The sequence below is a fragment of the Octodon degus genome, unplaced genomic scaffold (genome assembly GCF_000260255.1).
Source record: "Octodon degus isolate 3935 unplaced genomic scaffold, OctDeg1.0 scaffold00080, whole genome shotgun sequence".
Classification (NCBI taxonomy): Eukaryota; Metazoa; Chordata; class Mammalia; order Rodentia; family Octodontidae; genus Octodon; species Octodon degus.
In genome coordinates, this window is record NW_004524656.1 from 4,345,446 (window position 1) to 4,363,536 (window position 18,091).

The following is an 18,091-nucleotide window of genomic DNA, read 5'->3' on the forward strand; positions in this document are numbered from 1 at the left end:
ACTCTCAATTCTCTCGTTTTTATATTTTCATTTGGTTCTTCATTGTTATTTTCTTTTGAGCTGTTTGCAAATTGTTTCAGGGAATGAAAGACTCAGTATAAATTAAGATGAATCAATTTTGACTCTGGGAGTTGTGGCTGGATCCCTTCCCCTCCCGTGAAATGAAAAGAACAGTATCTTCTAGACACACACCTGTAACCACTGTCTCCCCAAGCCCCAGATGTGTGTTCCCAGGATCTTCCTGGATGCACATTTGCCCTGAAACTTCTGTGAGCGCAAACTCTGCCCCTTGATACGCCGGAGCAGGAACTAGAAATCTCATGCAATAGTTCTTCCAATCTGGATTTTATTCAATGAAATAAACACTTAATTACAAACATCTGCTTTACCCTAAATTCTAATTACTTAATCTAGCCATCTGTAATTTTAATGATTTCCCAGGATTTTCATTCTTTGTCGTGTGATTAATGAGAATGACATAGGAAACTGGTGGGCGAGTCTCTGCTCACAGAGCTCCCTCCTCCACTCGTGCATCTCGGGCAGGCAGTGGTCTGCAGCCTGCCACTGGCCACCTGGCTAGCTTCCCATGCAGCCACTCTTTTCCTGTCCTCCGAACTAGCGCCCTATCCTGACAGCTCTGCCAGCAATCCTGGGAAAAGGAAGCGATGAGGGAGACTCATCCACCAGCCGGGAGAAGAAAAAGGAGAAATGCCCGGTTTGGAGAAAGACAGGAAGCATGGAGGAGAGAAAAATAGAAATGGGGTCATGTGGAGAAGGGAAAGGGGAGAGGGAAGAGCAAAAGGAGGATATGGGAGAGACAAAGCAAGGCTTTGATGAGCCCCAGATGGAGAGAGCAGAAAGGGCAAGAAAGGGGTGAGAAAGGGAAGGAGAAGGAAAGAGATGCCCCCCCGGGACGGGGGGGAAGGAGCCGGGTTTAGACTTTTTACCAGGCTCCACTGGGAGCAAAACTAGGCTGAATTTTCCTGAGCTGGACTCCCGCAACTTCCAGTTTCCTGTCATGGGCATGCAAGAGCTGGCTGATTTGTGTCAGGAGCTTCTCAGGCCCCAGAAAGACAGGAGGAGGCCAGTTTTCAGAAGGTAAGCTGCTGAAGTGAGAAGCCTTGAGCAGCGTGTGCTGCTACCACCAGCACTGTGAGGTTCCCTTGCAGCGCTTAGAGGTGGCGACAGCCGAGACACCTCTACTCGCCCTTGGAGACCATGGCAGAGGTGATGGCTGGAAAGCTCCCTGCTGCAAGGGATACACGTGAGCTCTGCACCATTCTGTGGCAAAGTGAGGACCCTGTTGTGCCACCTAGTTCTTCTGTACCTCAGTGTCCTCGGCTGGCAAAAAGGGCTGCAAGACCACCCCTCACTGTCACTAGGAAAATGGCCAAGGCAGGTAATTTCATGAGCAGTGGCTAAGGCACACAGCCAATATAGAAGTAAAATACCACAAATAAAATAAGATAAAGAGCTGGGTGTTAGGGCCAGCTGAAGTAGGAGCAGAGCCTTTAGCCATGCAAAGAGATCAGTTTTAGGTCTGAGGCTCAGTATTCATAATTTTTCACACCCATAAAGGAGAGAGCCAGCACTTTGGGCTGCCCAAAGCCCCCCCAAATCCTTGGGGAGTCTGAAAAGCTAAAGCCTTGGGAAGTCCAGACAAGACCAGGCCTGGGAGGGTGACTGGTAAGGTTAAATTGTCTAGTTTTAAACTGCTCCAGGCAGCTGCTATGGGACAGGACAGCCTCTCCAGGTTGGTAGAGTGAAGCAGCCCAGAGCCTTGCTCTTCCCAGGAGACAGCGTACACTGCCAGGGCTTTCCAGACAGAAAACAAGCAGCAAATCACAGTTGTACATCTCTCAAAGGTCAAGAACACATTCTGAGAAGTGTGTCATTAGTCAATGTTGCCACTGTGTAAACATCACAGTGTGACCTTACACACACTAAGACGACTATGAAGTCATTAGGCAGCATGATCTCAGGGGACCACTGTTGGGTGTGTGGTCTGTAGGTCACCAAAACATCATTGTGTGGCTCATGATTATATTTCTTCCCCCACTTTTAGGAAGGCTTTCTCTCACAGCTGTAGGCAGAGAGCTTTCCCTCTGCTTCTGCAGGAAGAGCACAACTCTGGAGCTATTTTCATGTAAGGAAAGGTGAATTTGCTTCCCACATGTACCTTGGACAGTGACTGTGGTCCTGACAGACTTGAGTAATGGGCACCAAGGAATCAGCTCACCCTGTACTCAGGGATTCAGGCTCTTCACCATGTGACTCTGTATTTCTTTTTGCCCTCTGAGCGGGGTAGACTACATTTTCTCCTTCTCTGGTTTTGCATGCCTTTTTTTTTATTTTTATTTTTTTTTTTTTTTGCCAAACCAAATGAAGTGGAAGAAGCCAGCCTATGTCTATTCTGGGGACTTAGGTCTCTGAGGATACGGTGCAAATCTAAAATGTCCCCCAAAGGTCTGGTGTCTTCACAGTGGGGTTTGCTAGAAGGACTGTATCACGGGCCTTCTGCCCTCATCAGCTGATGAGATCATAATTTGATGGCACTGTTGGGGAGTAACAGAAACTTATGAGGTGAAGCCTCGTTGACAGGAGCAGGTCCCGGTCATGTGACCCTGGAGCTCTGTCCTGCCCCGGCCCCTCCTTCAGTGGCTTCTCACTCTCTCTGCTTCCTGCCTGTCATGAAGTGGGTAGCTTTTTTTTGCCATACACTTCTGCCACAATCTTCTGCCTCCCTACTGGCCTAGAAGCAATGAAGCTCGCCAGGGGTGGACTAAAACTTCAGAAACCCTGAGCCAAAAAAAGTCTTTCTTCTTCTAAGTTATTTTCTTAGGAATTGGGTCAATAAAAATCTCACTAACACAGAGGTTTGTGTGTTTTCCAATTGCATGACTGGCCTTTTCCCATCACCACAAGGACATTCCAGGCTATTCTGCGGGTTTGAGGGAAGCAGGGAGGCACACAGAGCAGAGCTACACTACAGGCCCAGTCTACATCAGCCAACCCAGATTCATTGCGTGGCCCTGGCTGGGTCAGCACAACTGCCGAGCTGGGTGAGCAATGGCTCCGCCAATGCACACTGCGGTGTGCTTGTGAGCTCTCACAGTTGGCTGTTGCACAACACTGACACAGCAAAACTATCTGACGCTGAGCCTCATCCCAGCATAAAGATTGTGAGAAAAATGTATTCAACGATCTTCTAAGATATTCAACCATAATTAGCCTAATACCCTAGATAAAGGGTCCCAGGCCCAGAGGGGTTAGATAACTACTTAAAATTGCATAGCAAGAAAATGGCGAAGTTGATGTTTGAGTCCAGTGGTCTTTTGGGCATGTGTTAATGGCAAGGCTGATGAGAGAGAGAGGCAGAGAAAAACAGACAGAGACAGAGAGAGAGAGAGAGAGAGAGAGAGAGAGAGAGAGAGAGACAGAGACAGAGACACAGAGAGACAGACAAAGACACAGAGAGACTGAGAGAGAGAGAAAAAGAGACAGAGACAAAGACACAGAGAGAGACAGACAGATAGACAGAGACATACAGAGAGACCGAGAGACAGAGACAAACAGAAAATGACAGAGAGAGAGACAGAGAGAGAGAGAGAGAGAGAGAGAGAGAGAGAGAGAGAGAGAGAGAATGTAACACAGAAAGCTTTACTTTCACTGGCCAGAAGCTACATGGGGTAAATTTGGGGCTGGAGAGAAGCAGGCATATTTCTTCTTTCTTGACAAACTGCTGTGAGCCTCTCAACGCCATCAGGGCCTCATTAGAATACTGGGCGGAGTGTCACAGAACCTCAGGCTCCACTGGAGGAAGAGAGCCCAAACTCTTGCTGGTGGGAGACTCTAATCTTGTTCACTGCGCTTGAAGATGTCTCTCACCATTTCCTAAGTCACCTAATGTGGTGAGAACCCTCTTCTCCCAGATGACCCCTCCTTATCCTCCAAATCCTTCCTATGAATTCTTGACTCTTTCAGGTCTCCAAGCACTTGCTGGAATGTGCTTCATAAACCTTCCTCTCCAGTCTTCTTTTTCTGGCTGCTTTCCTGGACCAAAGCTTCCTGAGTGGTTTGACAGCTCTAACCCATTGATCACCATTCTTTCCCTAAATTTCCACCAGGCTATGTGATCACAAAGGCCCAGAGGCTTATGAAAGGTCAGAATCCGCATGCCTCACCCACAGCAGGCCCACTCTGGACAACCACGTTGCCAACTGCTAATTAGGTACCCATGTGTGCAGATTTCTAGATATGACTTTGCCTCTGGGCCTGTCATGTCAAAGACAGGTATGGTTCCTATTTTATAAACCCACCAGAGAACTTCCCTCTCCAGGAGGGTACCCAATTCCATTGCCAGCTCTGAGGCTAATCCATTCCCTATCTTACTGGCTCATCTACCTGACTTGTTCATTCATTTGAAAAATATCTACTAAGCACTTTAATTTTCCTGGGCCTAATTACAATTCAGTGTTGGAGGGAAATGATGGTGCTAGAGAGGGACAAAATGGCTAGAGAGGGACAAAATGATGGTGCTAGAGAGGGACAAGATGGCAAAAAGGCCTGGGCAGGAAGATAGCCCAATGGTATAAGTGTCTACCTGGCACATGCGAGGTCCTGAGTTCCAGAATGAGGTCTAGGTGTGTTTCCCTGGGCTACTCAACCATTATGCACCTCAATTTTACCATGTGCGAAATGGAGTTACTGACATATCTCAGAAAGCTATGGTAAGCTGCACATGGGCTGTTTTTTTTCCCTTTTCAATAAAATGATATATGGAACCTACATAGGAGAGAGCTGAGAAAACAAAGCAATCCAGAGATCCCAGGAACTTGCCATTTAAGAAGTGGATGTAGCAGGTACACTTGACCTCCCCAACAGCATAAGAATGGCCAACCCAATAAAGAATGACCAGCAAAGGCTGGGGAGATAGCTTGGCAGTCTAAGTGCCTGCTGGGCAAGTGCAAGGACCTGAGTTTAATCCCCAGTACCACATGCCCTGCCAGCCCTGGAACCCAGTGCCATGCTGGCCCCAGGACAGAGCATGATGGTGCACGCCTGTAATTCTAGTGCTGGGGAGGCTGAGACAGGAGAAGCACTACAAATCCGAACTGTGTAGTGAGACACTGTCTCCAATAAATAAATAAATAAATAAATAAATAAATAAATAAATAAGAGGTCGGCTGTATGCAACAGGGGGTAAACTATAGGGACAAAAACAAGGGGGCAGGTCATAAAAGAAGCCCCTCTGGATAAGCTACACAGAGGAGTGGCCCCCTGAAAGAGCACGGGAGCAGATGCTCTCAGCAGCAGCATCATGGGTAGTCTGACCACTGGAGACTTGTAGACAAAAGCAAATGACAACTTGGAACCTCCACAGGACCCTGTCCCTCTGGCTGCTCAACCCACTGGCTGCCCTGAGCCCACTACTCCCTGAATCTGATCCCACACTCACTTCCTAACACACCTATCTGTCACTGTGAACTGACACTGGAGAAAGGAGAAGGCTGAACTCTGGGAGGGCCTGCTGCCCAGCAGTCAACCCACAGTAAAGTGTGCAGAGGGAGACCTGGGACACCAGAGAGGAACTCTGGGGACACTTACCGCAGGCCCTGTGAAGGGCACGTGGTCACAGTTCTCTTGCCAGGACTGGTTGAGGCTCTGGGCAAACTCTTGGAAAAAAGCATGGGATTGGTTGAAAATGGAAAATCCTAGGATGTTGACACGATCATCCACAAGGCTGTCCATTCGCTGGAGTGAGAACTCCTAGAAAGACCCGGCAGTCAGAAACAGAGAACAGAGTTAGGAAGGGAGGGAGGAAGCAAGGGTGGGCAGTGCTGGAGCTCCTCCAGTGATCTTGCTCTACTACGATAAACACCAAGGTGCTCTGCTGGAGGCTGAGGGTCCTGGGCTTACCAAGAGGGTTTCTTCTGGGAGCTACAGTGTCAAAGTTCATAACACAAACAGAAATAAACAGAATAATCACTATGCAAGATATATACAAAATTCACTAGATAGCAAAACCTGGATATGTGCCTCTGATGTAGGCTAAACTGTATTCACAGAAGACAGGACTGGAGCTGAGGCCTAAAGGACGTGTGGGCCACTTCCAGGTAGAAAATGGGACCGGACCTAGGTCCTTCCAGCAGAAATCACCATGTAGGCAAAGGAATAGAGGTGAGAATGTGAGTGGTCCTTTCAGTGAGTTGCCTACGGTCCACTCTGGCAGAAGTATAGCTCCTCAAAATTTGACTGTACTATCAGAATCACCCGAGCACCTTTTGTAAAAGTGACAGTCCCTGCACCCCACCTATGCCACCCAAATCGGGATGGCTGGAGCCCTGGTCCAGGAGGCGGCAGGTCAGCAGCATTCACCTTATGCATGGCAATGTGTGGGAGCCGCTGGCTGAGCACACGGGCTGCAGAGGCCCCGCGGGAGGAATGCTGACACATGACGCTGGAGGGTTTGTAGGGCTGACTACGTGCCCGGATGCCAGGCTAGGGAGCTTGCATTTTGTTATGTGGGTGATGGACACAGGGGAACCATTAGAAGAGTGTCAAGCAAGTTCATTTTCTAAGAATCTCAGCCTGCAAATCTGTAGGCATGGTTGTGCCTTCATTTGTCTTTTTTTAAAAATTCATTTGGCACGCATGTATTTCTCATGTGCCTGGCACTGTTTTGGGTGGAGAAGACATAAATAAGAGATGTGCTTGGTGCTCTCAAAGACCTTGAAGGCCACTGGAAGAAACAGATAGTTAAGGAAACAAATCCACTATTGTTTCAGATACCTCAGGGGTTGGGGGTGTGTCAGAGGAGGCATTCAGAGATGCCCCACATGGGACAGTGACATCTGAAAGTTCAAGGGCATTCTCCATGGTCCTCATGCAGTCACCTGGCTATGTGTGGGCCTGCAGGCCAGCGAGTGTTACTGAGCAAAGCAGAGTTTGTGACTTGAGACCCTGGCACCTCCAAGGTCTACACTGGCCTTAAACAGGGAAACTAGGCAAGAGGGTATGCATGGATTGTACAGGTTGCTGGTCTCCACTCCTAGACAAATGCCTTCAAATATGGGCCAGACCATCTTTTACACTGAAGTGATATTCATCACACACCCACTGTACATGCTCACACACATTTCTGCATGCCCAGCACACAGAGTGGTTACAGGCACTAGGACTAACCTATCTGCCACTCAGCTTAGCAGGACAGATGGTAAGGACCTTGGGCTTACTTTCTGGCCAGGTGGAAACCCAGCTTTCCGTCAGGTGGTCTCCTTTTCTGAAGACATACCTCCCCTAGCACATGGGTCTCCTCTGACCACTATCTTTGCCAAGACACCAGGCTACAGTCTCAGCCCACCTGCCCAGAGCCCAAACTCATTAGCTTCAGCTTGTGGACTGGAGCGGCAAAGACTCCTCTGGAGCCATCAACCCCTTGATAAAGTAGAGCTGGATGGGAGTAAGTATATTCTGGATCCTGCCCGCTCTCAGTAGGGGGAAATGGATGTGCCAGAGGATGTACTGATTCATAAGCTGATCCTACGCTCTGTCCTCTTCCCAGGGCAGCTGCCCTTGCACTGTGGGCTAGCAGCAGGTACGAGGGGCAGATGGCTAATGAGAAGAGATGCATTTGCAAAGGGTGAGGTGACAAGACACAGAGTCACGCTGTCATGACTTAAAGTCATGTATGGCTCTTCAGCATTTCTGAGCTTCGGATCCATATGTGTAAAATAAGAGCAATAATACTAGCAACCTCCCAGGCTGCTTCAAGGAACAAGCAAAATTTATGCAAAGATTTGGCATCAGATGCAGCACATAACAAGTGCTCAATGTACGATAGTTTCTGAAACCCCCTCTGCCTTAGTTCCACATGGCATGGAAAACTAAGCTAGGTCCTTTAAATGCACACCGTGGGCAGAGTAAGAATGAAGGAGCTAACTGCAGACACTTCGAGACAGTCTATCCAGAAGTTAGACACTCTGCCTTCCTGCCTTTTAATTCCTATCCGCTTAGCCCTTGACTACATCCTATTTCCTACTTTCAAAGGCATCTTAAGATAAAAAGATCCAGGAACTTCCTTGATGATTCATTCTATTTATATGAACTCATGGGAAATCTTGTGCAAGGATAAGAAAGGGATTGGCAAGTTCCTTTACAGCAATTTTCCGGGATACTCTAGGGTCTTACCCTGCAAGCATTCTTACAGTTAGGAAACTGCTCTTTATATCTAAACTTAGCCTGGCCTGCCGCTGTTTAAAGGTATTTAAAAAAACACATAGAAAACAGCTAAACACCACCAATTTATACACAGTGAAAGCCTCCCAAGACAGCGTTTCTCATGAGTGTTCCACAAGACCTCAGGTTCCCCAAAATATTAAGACATTTCATGAAAATAAGAGGCCATGTTAAGTAAGATGAGACATCAGGTTAGGAATCTCTGCATGCTGCATTTGCCTTTGCAAAATTCATAGCAAACACTGGCACATTAAAAGCTGAAAGAACTCCTGCTGTGAACAGTTTAGCTAATTTTATCTAACCCGAAAACCTTCTAGACACATTGATCATGGAAACACTACTTTTACCATAAAACCTCTGAATGTCTCACAGTAGTGTTCTCTACAACATAGTCTGGGAAATGCTGCTATAAATGCACATGGTGAAATGTGTACTACAAATTCCAAATCAATTAGGGGAGACATTTTGTTAAGATAGGTTTTTCATATAATTAACAGATGTAGGATTGGAAGGGATTAAAACTCATGTACTTCCTGCTGCTGTAACTGTGAACTGCATCTCAAGCTAAGAATATATAAGCAGTTCATTCAGGTTCCTGTGTATGCCCCTCTAGTCTAGCCAGCCAAGACCTTTATAAAATTATTTAAAGGAGTACCAAGGAAGGAAGAGGTTTATAGAGTTCTTGATCCGGTTCCTAGAAGTGTCCCAGGAAGGGATGTCCTATGAATGCCCCAGTGTGAGTTGATTCCCATTATCCTGACACCAGCAGAACAGGGTGAAGCACCAGGCGAATCATGAAGTAACGGCAAATGGCTGAGTGCCGAAGCCAAGTGCATGGACAAAGACCAGCACCAAATCTTCCATCTCTCTGTGCATGGCTTTGTGTCAGCTTTTGTCATCATTGCTTTTTCCCATGTGTGAAACTCTCCCTCCAAAGGGCTGCATGTTGCTGGAAAGTAAAGATATGCCTGCCTCACTTCTGAGCCCCACGCTGCCCCTAGCACAATATCTGATCTCTAGAAGCTTCTGTGACAGTGCTGATTGAAGGGCTGTTGACTGAAGATATCTGTATGCCTGCAGTCCTCGCTACTGCCACGTCTATCACTAATCAGTCTTATACCTCCAGAAGGTATATGAACATGTGTAACACTTGTACCAGCCCCTTACTGACCTCTGGAAGTTGCATTACTATATTCTGCACTTGATCTTAGTCAAAATGCTGAGAAGCAATATTATTATTGTGTCCTGAAAGACAAATTCATAACAGGTTGTTTTATCACTTATTTAAAGAACTGAAAAATGTCCACGTGCACACATGCACACATGCACCCATGTTCGAGTATATAATTGTATGTAAGAATCTAGATAACTATAGTTAAAGGTAAGGCCATTGCCACAAGTGAAGACAAGGAGATGTTACCCTGGAATGACAGACTGCTTCATGGATAATAACCTGAGGACTACTCTGAGTGGTCACCACAGGTGGTGAGGCTGCGCTCAGGGCTCCTGGATTTCTCTGACAGATATGGTATTTTCAATGCCCTGATCTCCAACAGGAAATTTCCCATGGATCTACAGCCTGTTTGCCTACTGGGTCAGGAAGCTGGGGCAGTGAATAGAGAATAGGGCCCAGGAAGATGGCAGCATTGGAGGGAGGGAAGAGGAAGCGAAGGAGTGGGAGGATGAGGTTACCCTGGTCAGGAATGGGACAACAGCGGCTCACACCACATAGGGTACAAATGCAAAACGATGTGCAACTATAATACCAAGTGTTTGGGTTGGGTGAGGGCACCAGACTGCTGACCTGTGACCCTGCGAGGGAGCAGGGAAGAAGTGTCCTCTATAAGGAGCAGGGACACACACAGCCTGTACTAAACAGCCAAGTTCTAGTTCATCAACCTAGAGCATAAGATTGGTCAGGTAGAACCCCAAGCATAAGAGTTTGAATGGTCCAGAATCCATTCCTGAGCCTGACTTCAAGGAGAAAAATCAAGAAACCGAAGCATGTGTCCAGACAGGATCCTTGGGCAGTATCTATCTCCTAACCTAGGTCAGACAAGAAGGAGGGGAAGTGGGTGGCATGCTGTGAGCTTTCTGTTCCGTGCCCAACAGTCCCTTTTCCTTTGCACTCCTGATCCAGTAGATGTGTTACTCTTCTTCTGGGGGTCTAGGCTAGAACTTCGGGACAGCCTCAGCTCCTATCTTTTTAATTCCACACCCTTGTCAATTCTGTCAATCATTAATCTGTGGCTTCCTTCCCAGCACCACCAACTTAGGCCCGCTTCAGTTCTTTGCAACAGTTGCCTGCTAGACTAAGGTCATGGTTCTCCTTTCGGGAGATAGGGCTGCTAGCCTGCAGAATTCTCAGGTGCCACTTCTTCCTGATGAAGATGTGAACAGTGCCTAATTGCACGGTGTACTGTGGCAGTCTCATCAGGAAGCAGCAGCAGGGTACAAGAAGAGCACAGACTGTGAAATAAGAGTCCTGGGTTCATACCCTGATTTGATTGGATACTGACTCGATGATCTCAAGAAGGGCTCTGAACTGTCAATTTCCTTGTGGCCTACAGAAGGCTTCTGTCACACGGAAAGGCTTCAAGACATGTGAGTCCTCTGTTCTCCAAGGACAAACCCAAGTGGGTGAGCGCCCCTGCCTCCTGCTTTCTCCTGCCTCCCGTGCTACAGCGGGGTCCCACCAAAGGCAAATATCTGGCCTGACAACTTCTCTTCCACCTCACTTTTTTTTTATTTTAGGGAAGGGTCTACAGGGTGTTCAGGGTCTCACTACTAGATCAGACTCATAGTGATCCACCTGTTTACAGCCTCCCAAAAGCTGGGATTACAGGTGCACGCCACCCTGCCCAATCTCAAGTGCTAGCTCAGAGTGTCCTGAGGGCAGGGCCAGCACGGTAGGCCCGGGGATCGAACCCTCAGCCCCTGCACCTTCCACTTCACTTTGAAGAAGCTTTTTTTTTGATTTGTTTTTAGTATATATTTGTGACACATAATGAGTACACACAGAGTACACAGGGTGGGGAGGTAATACATGTACATATCGGCATCTTATTCCTCTTTGCTTCCCCTCCCCCGCCACTCAGTCCCCACTTCCATTTCTGAAGCTATTCTTAGCCACTTGTCAAGAAAGAAAAAGTTTTGCTAAGTTACCATAAAGTGCTAATTGCTTGATGTGGCTATTTAAGTCCAGATAAGAAGGATGAGGCTGAAGTTCAGATCTAGCAACCATAAATAACAATAACAAAGAAGTAATTACGAAAACAGCTACCGCAGTCTATTGGCTACCAACTATGTGCCAGGCAGGACTAGGCTCTTCGCGTGTGTGCACACCCTTCATCCTTACAGCAGCAGTCCTGGAAGTCAGGACTGCCCGTGGAGAGCCGCACAGTGCAGCAGAAGGCCAGAGGCCAAGTGGCTGGTGAACAAGGGGATCTGGGTCAAAGCCAGGTCCTGCTGACTTCAAAGTCAGTGCTCCATGTTCTTACACCATTTACTCATCGCAGAAGTCAGAGGACTATGAACTCCTTGATACTATGCTATAAAACTACCAGCCAGGAAAGTAGAGTTAAAGCTGCTTGCAAATATACTCGTTGACCTTAAGACCACAGAATAAATTCTGGTGGTCTAAGTGGGCAAGAGGATTACCACACATTGGCTCAATTTTTGTGTGAGAAGGGGTTTAACTACCAACAGGTCAGGAACTTGGGATGGGCTCCAGACTGAGTACTAGAATAGGGATCTTAGGGACATGGAAGAGGTTTGGTTTGTCCTACATTGTGTCTGCTCAGCTTAAAGAACTGGGACAAGAAACAGGAGCAACCCCAGGGTGCAGCAGGTGGGGAGGACTTAGAAATAAATGTAGGGTAATTGAAGACACATGTGGCTTAGATGGCGTAGGGAAACAGGCAGTCCAAACTTGGCCACCTTCTGCAGACAGTGGCTCAGGAGCCAGAGCCATCCCTGGCAAAGTCTCGCTGAGATCACCATTATTCGGGCCATCTATGCCTCCCTGTCAGCCCCCGCACTCCTGCCATGCAGCAAGGGCTGTCTCACTCACGGCTATGTCCTCAGCACCTACAAAGAAAAAATCAGTGAAACCCCAAACTGTCTTTTTGGGTTGCTTAAATGATTAACAGTGTAATAGTCCTGGGCAGTATGGGTAAGGATTTGAAAGTTGTAACATCTGAAAGCATATATTAGTACCTTGTCCTAGATTTTCCTCTCTAAAATCCCACGTTTCAAAAACCAATCTGGCTTTTTTTACTTTTTAACTTCTTTATTTTTATCTCTTTTAATTAGACAACTTTCATCATTAGAAAATGGGGAAAATAATACTTCACAGAGCCATGGTGAGACAAAGGGATGACAGACAGGAACGCTCTGTGTAGGCAGGAGGTACAACACAGGTTCCCCGAGTTACTGGTTTTATTAGAAGTCACAATAAAACAGCTGAAGTTAGGCATTTTCTGCATGTTTTCGGGCAATGAGGAAAATAGTGTGATCAGGGAGTCCCCTGAAGCCTACCAGAGTCAGCCCCTGATGACCTGAGAACTTCTTTTCTCTCCTCTCTTCTCTCTTCTCTTCTCTCTCCCTCCCTTCCTCCCTTTCTATTTGGTTGCTATGCAGCTTGGACTCATAATGATCCTCCTGTTCTCAGCCTCCCCAGCACTGGGGTTGCAGGCGTGCATCACCATGCCTGGATTCTGTGAGCAGTTCAGCATGCCCTGGGGGTGGGGCTGGCATGGCATGTGGTGCTAGAGATCGAACCAATGTCCCTGTGATTGCCTAAGCTTGCCTAAGTAGGCGCTTTAGTCTGCTGAACTATCTTGCAGGCCTGGCCTGAGAACCTTAACTTGTCACCAGGGCCACAGGCAATTTATAAGATGGGTTACTCCAGTGCTGCTATGACCTCTCAGTTCTGCTACCTGGACCCAGCTGAGTTGAGACTCCTTATTTGCTGCCTCCTCACTCCAGAACTGGTTCTAGTTTTTCTTTTCTTTTCCTTTCTTTTTGTATTTAGTACAGGGTCTGCAGGGTCTCACTATGTAGATTGGACTTGTAGTGATCTCATTTTTTTCAGCCTCCTAAGTGCTGGCCTAACAGGCGGGCGCTACCAACCCCACTGTCAATAGCTGTCTCAGCATGCCCCAGGGGATGGAACCCCGGCCACTGCGCCCTGCCTAAGCAGGCGCTTTAGTCTGCTGAGCTATCTGGCCAGCCCTTGGTTCTATTTCTTAAGAGAAGTGTGTCAGCCTCCTTAACCCCCTTAATGTGATGTCACACAGTCCCTTGTTTCTCAAGCCCCAGCCGATGGTCCTCTTTGCCCCATGTTCAGTCTCTGGTCCCTAAACTTCCTGCAAGAAGAAGTGTGAATCTCATCACCCCAACTACAGCTGAGGTACACACATCGACCCGTTATCGAGTGTAACATTACGGCTGCTTCTGTCGGGGTGGCTGCACAGCTCACAAAGCATGTCTCTGTGCTGCTGTTTTTCCACAGTTCCCCACCTTGACCATTACCTCCCAAGCCCATGCGGACAGCACAGCTTTTATTCTTTTCTCCAGTTTTATTCATATTCTCATTTGGTAGAAGAAGAAACTGGAAGCGTCTTGCCCGAAAGACAGACCTGGGATGCAATCCCAGTACTTGACATGCAAGATCAGAGCGCGTCCTAGCCTCCCTCCTGAATGCTCAGCACCAAGTCAGGCCACCAGAAGATGGTGCATGCACATCCCTTTTGCTGAGATTATTAAAGACCGACAAGTTAAAATGTTTTCACCCAAGTCTTGAGAACACCAAGAGCCTCCAGTTTCTTAGCCTATAATTACAAAGAAAGAATCGTGAGGAAAATCCTTAAGATTAGATCCTTCTTGCTTGAACTTCTGAACTTTCCACCCTAATCCGATCCTCTTCTTTGGTTCCCCACCTGGTAATATCACCACAATTTGCCAGTTTCTCCTGCTGGACTTGGCCCTCCTTTCCCTCTCGCTATCCTCACCTCACACATTCATGGGCTCACCATCACTTGAGAACATTTCATTCCCTTACATCTCTCCTTTGTCCCTGTCCTCCATCCCTACCACCTCTCTTCCAAATTGGTCCTCACTACCTTTTACCTGGAGTCCAGGCTAACTGGCTCCCCTTCCTCTGGTACTGTAATTCTCCAAATTTCTTGGCTGGACTATTATAGGAAGGACGTTTCTAAAATACATATCTGGTTATCAGCTGCCACCTCCATATTCCGTATTGCACCCAGAACAGAAGCAAAGTCCTTAACTAGAAATACAAACCTTTTCATGTCATGATTCCTGTCTGCCTTTTCCACAGTTCCCCACCTTGACCTCTCCATCACCCAAACCAGGCAGAAGTGGCCATGCACTTATGTGACCATTCTACTGCCATGTATACCTAGCACCACTCAGAGCTCGTCTGTCAGGTGAGATCATTGCAAACTACCTCCCCTCGGGCTGGCTGCGATTTGAAGCAAATGCATTTATGCTATCAGCGTCTACTGTGTTGCATCATACATAGGAAGAAGTCAATGCTGTAGACTGAGTGAATTTAGGAGGGAGTTCCTATCAGGCTCGGGAAAGCCCTAGGGCCAGCAGAGGTCTAGAATCTTCTGGGCACCTCTGCATCCTCTCCTTCCCTCCAGAGTACACCTAACTGTGGTACCTGTCAGTCTATTTATCTGCATCAAAGCCTGTGCTCTCCACAGGCTAGGAGATTGCTTTTTGTGTAATAGGCCTTTGAAGACAGTAGCAGCTGGCAGGCTAATTCATACCTGTCAGTAAATTCCATTTAGGGTGAGATTTGGGCCTAAACCTCCCCACTCCCTGCTCCCCTTGGTTCTTCTCTCCGCGTGTTTCCTATTCACTCACTCCCTTGACTTGCGAAGGCACACCTCTTCTTCCCAAGAGCTCTATTCCTTTTGATTTTCTTTCCCAATATGTGTCCACAAACGGGACTTGAAAAGCAGATCATATTCTGTCTTTATTCACGACTCTACCCAGTACACTGTACCCTGCGCTTGGGCTTAGCAAGTGCTCGGTGTATCTTCATTAAAGGAATTCACATTCTCCCACCAACACCCATCATCGGGGAGGAACCACTTTTACAAAGACCTTCATTCACTCAGCCCCAGGAAGAGGAAGGCCCAGGCCAGGTAGAAAGCTCTCCCACTTCCTCTGGGTGGTGATTACCTTCCTTTTGTGTTTAGACAACTTTTGTATCTTGAGGCACTAAGTAAGGAGCTGTTAACTGTAGTTAACTTTGCAGCTGAAATCTCTGAGTGAAACTGATGTGAAAAAATGCTCTCTCCCTTCGGGCCAGGTTTCTGCAGCTTGCTTTGCCCTTCAGCTACTCCTTCCTGACCTCCAGGTCCTCCATCCTCAGGATCCGTGAGCCAGGTTTCCCATATCCACTTTAGGAGCTAACCCTCTCCTTTTCTGGATCCTGTGTGCATGAGCCTCAGGAAATCAGAAACCCAACGCCTCCCCCATCTCACTAGGAATACAGAAGTTGTCCCTGAACATGAGTGACAGCGATGCTCTCCATCAGTGTCTCTGCCTCTTTTTGGCTTTTCTTGCCCCATCTCTGCAGAAAGCTCACACAGTGAGTTCTCCAGGAAGCCTGGGCATCTTGGGACTCTGACAGGCTCAAGCTCACTAGGCTGTCAGATAGGTTCCCATGGCATGAAGGACACAATGCAGCAGACTGTCAGCCCAGGCCATGTTGGCTACTCTCATTCCTTCCTTCTTATATTCCACACAGGTGGGTGCCTCCTCTGTGACACACACCGAGCAAAGCAGCACTTATAAGGAGTAAGCCCCACCCCGTGCTCTAAGTGCTTACACCTAAAGGAAGTGGGAGAGTCCTGAAGCCTGTAAGACCCAGGTGCCGGAGGCACAGCAACAAGGCAGTCCCTTCTATCACAGTAGCCACTGAATTTCCTGAGCTGAGCTGAGCTGAGCTGAGCTGAGCTGAGCTGAGCTGAGCTGAGCGAGGACTGCAAGTAGAGACCTGAAAGGTGAGCAGGCATGGACCAGGAGAAAAGGTGAAAAAAGAAATGTCACAGACAAAACACAGCAGTACTGCAGAGCCCCCAAGAGTGAGTCACAATACCTCCCGAGAACTGCAGGTCCCTGGTCCTGGCTGGCACATGTGGTGTGGGACGGACAGGGGACAGGAGAAAGCCAGAGGAAAGGGCAAGTTTAGGAGAGGCTGTAAAGGGCAAGTTCAGAAGTCTGGGCTTAATTTCCCAAGTAGTGAGAAGTCAACGAAGAGTGCCAGCTTTGGAGTCCCAGCTTTGGCCTCACAGGAGAGGCAGGCACCATCTGAGTTTCAGCTGGAGGCTTGGGCAGGGTGGCAGGAACCTGTTAACCACTGGGCTGTGACTATGCACCGTCAGCCCACAGCCAGGACATGGGGAGCCTCGGATGGTGGTTCATTGAGCTGCGGATGTCACTGACACTGAGTGACGTCTGATGCTGAGAACGGAGAAGCTGAATTGCTTAATAATAACAGCACTTGCTACTCCTAATGGTGCTTGTAATACAATAGCACTTATTATATAACAATAATATTTGGCATAATGTCTTATATTCCCATTCTCCCTGTGCTTCGCAAACATTCATTAAATCCCAAACATTCCTGTCAGCAGGACCCAGATGTCTTAAGGCAGAGCACCTCACTAGTACCTGCAGCAGTCTCTGTCTTCCCTCAGGGGCTACTTTACAGACCACCATCAGAAGTGAAGGGCCGCATTCTGCCCAGACCCTCACCCTGGCCAGCAAGAGAACATGGTGTTTGTCATCGGCATTATCGGGGGATGCACTGATGTCCCTTCCCCAACTGTTTCTAGTATCTTCTTGCTCATTGTTAGCTATACCTCTTCTTGTCAGCTTCTTATGAGCTAGTAGAGGGGTAAGTAAAAAAAAATAAACTGATATTCACAGTTGGTGTGTGTGTGACAGACATGAATACAAGTTGATCCTTGAGACGCCACCACCTTCTTGCACACATATGACGGTCCCTATGATGAGATTTTCTTTTGTGTTCAGGTTATGTGACATGGCACACCTGACTTTAAAGAGGGAGATTATCCAGATGGGCCTAAACCTAAACCTGTAATCCTTTAAAAAACAAGTTTACACTGGCTGTTTGCAGGGAAGGAAGTCAAAGAGCTCTGTGGGCCAGAGGGCTGCACTTCAGGGAGGGTTCCTGTTGGTGACATGGGGCAAAGACCTCAGAGCGGCCCCTGGATGCTGAAACCTGTTCCTAGCCAAGCAAGAAAATAGAGCTGCCAGTGCTGCCTCCTCATCAGAGTGAATATGGACAATGATGGGATGAGCCTGGAAGGGAACCCTGCGCTATGGAAAGTCTGTACACACCTGATTTCAGCCTGAGCAGAGCCCCTGTTACACTGAAGCACACTTGAGACCTACAGAACTTGGTGCCAACAAGGGTGCTGTTAGAAGCTGCTAACTCTGCAGGATTTTATTACACAGCAATAAAAAATACTAGCAGCACAGAAAAGCCACAAAGATCATTTTGATACGAACAAGGTGTGGGCTGGCAGGGAAGAGGCAAATTCTCCCAGCCACCATGTGGATGGATGGAGAACCTTCAACGAGAGCCTCACAGTTCTCAGAGCTTCCCTTTCCCACTGCGCAGAACCAGAATGCAGGGTTGGTTTGAGGACAGGCAAGATTGGATGTAGTGATCGCGTGGGTTTGGTCAGGCTGCTGCCTTCAGAAGCAAGGGGGTAGTGACTGTCACCACTCCAGCTTGTGTGAATAGAATTACAAATTCTCTTTATTGTGGACAATTTAGAAG

General features: G+C 47.7%; 1 protein-coding gene across 1 annotated transcript in view; it reads right to left on the reverse strand.

Moving 5' to 3' along the window:
- The window catches only part of Grik4 (glutamate ionotropic receptor kainate type subunit 4), a 362,522-nt gene that overhangs the window by 117,823 nt on the left and 226,608 nt on the right, over positions 1-18,091 (reverse strand). The window contains exon 8 of the mRNA XM_004636401.2: positions 5,608-5,769. Coding sequence (XP_004636458.1) covers positions 5,608-5,769 — 162 coding nt within the window. The remainder of the gene's footprint in view (positions 1-5,607; positions 5,770-18,091) is intronic.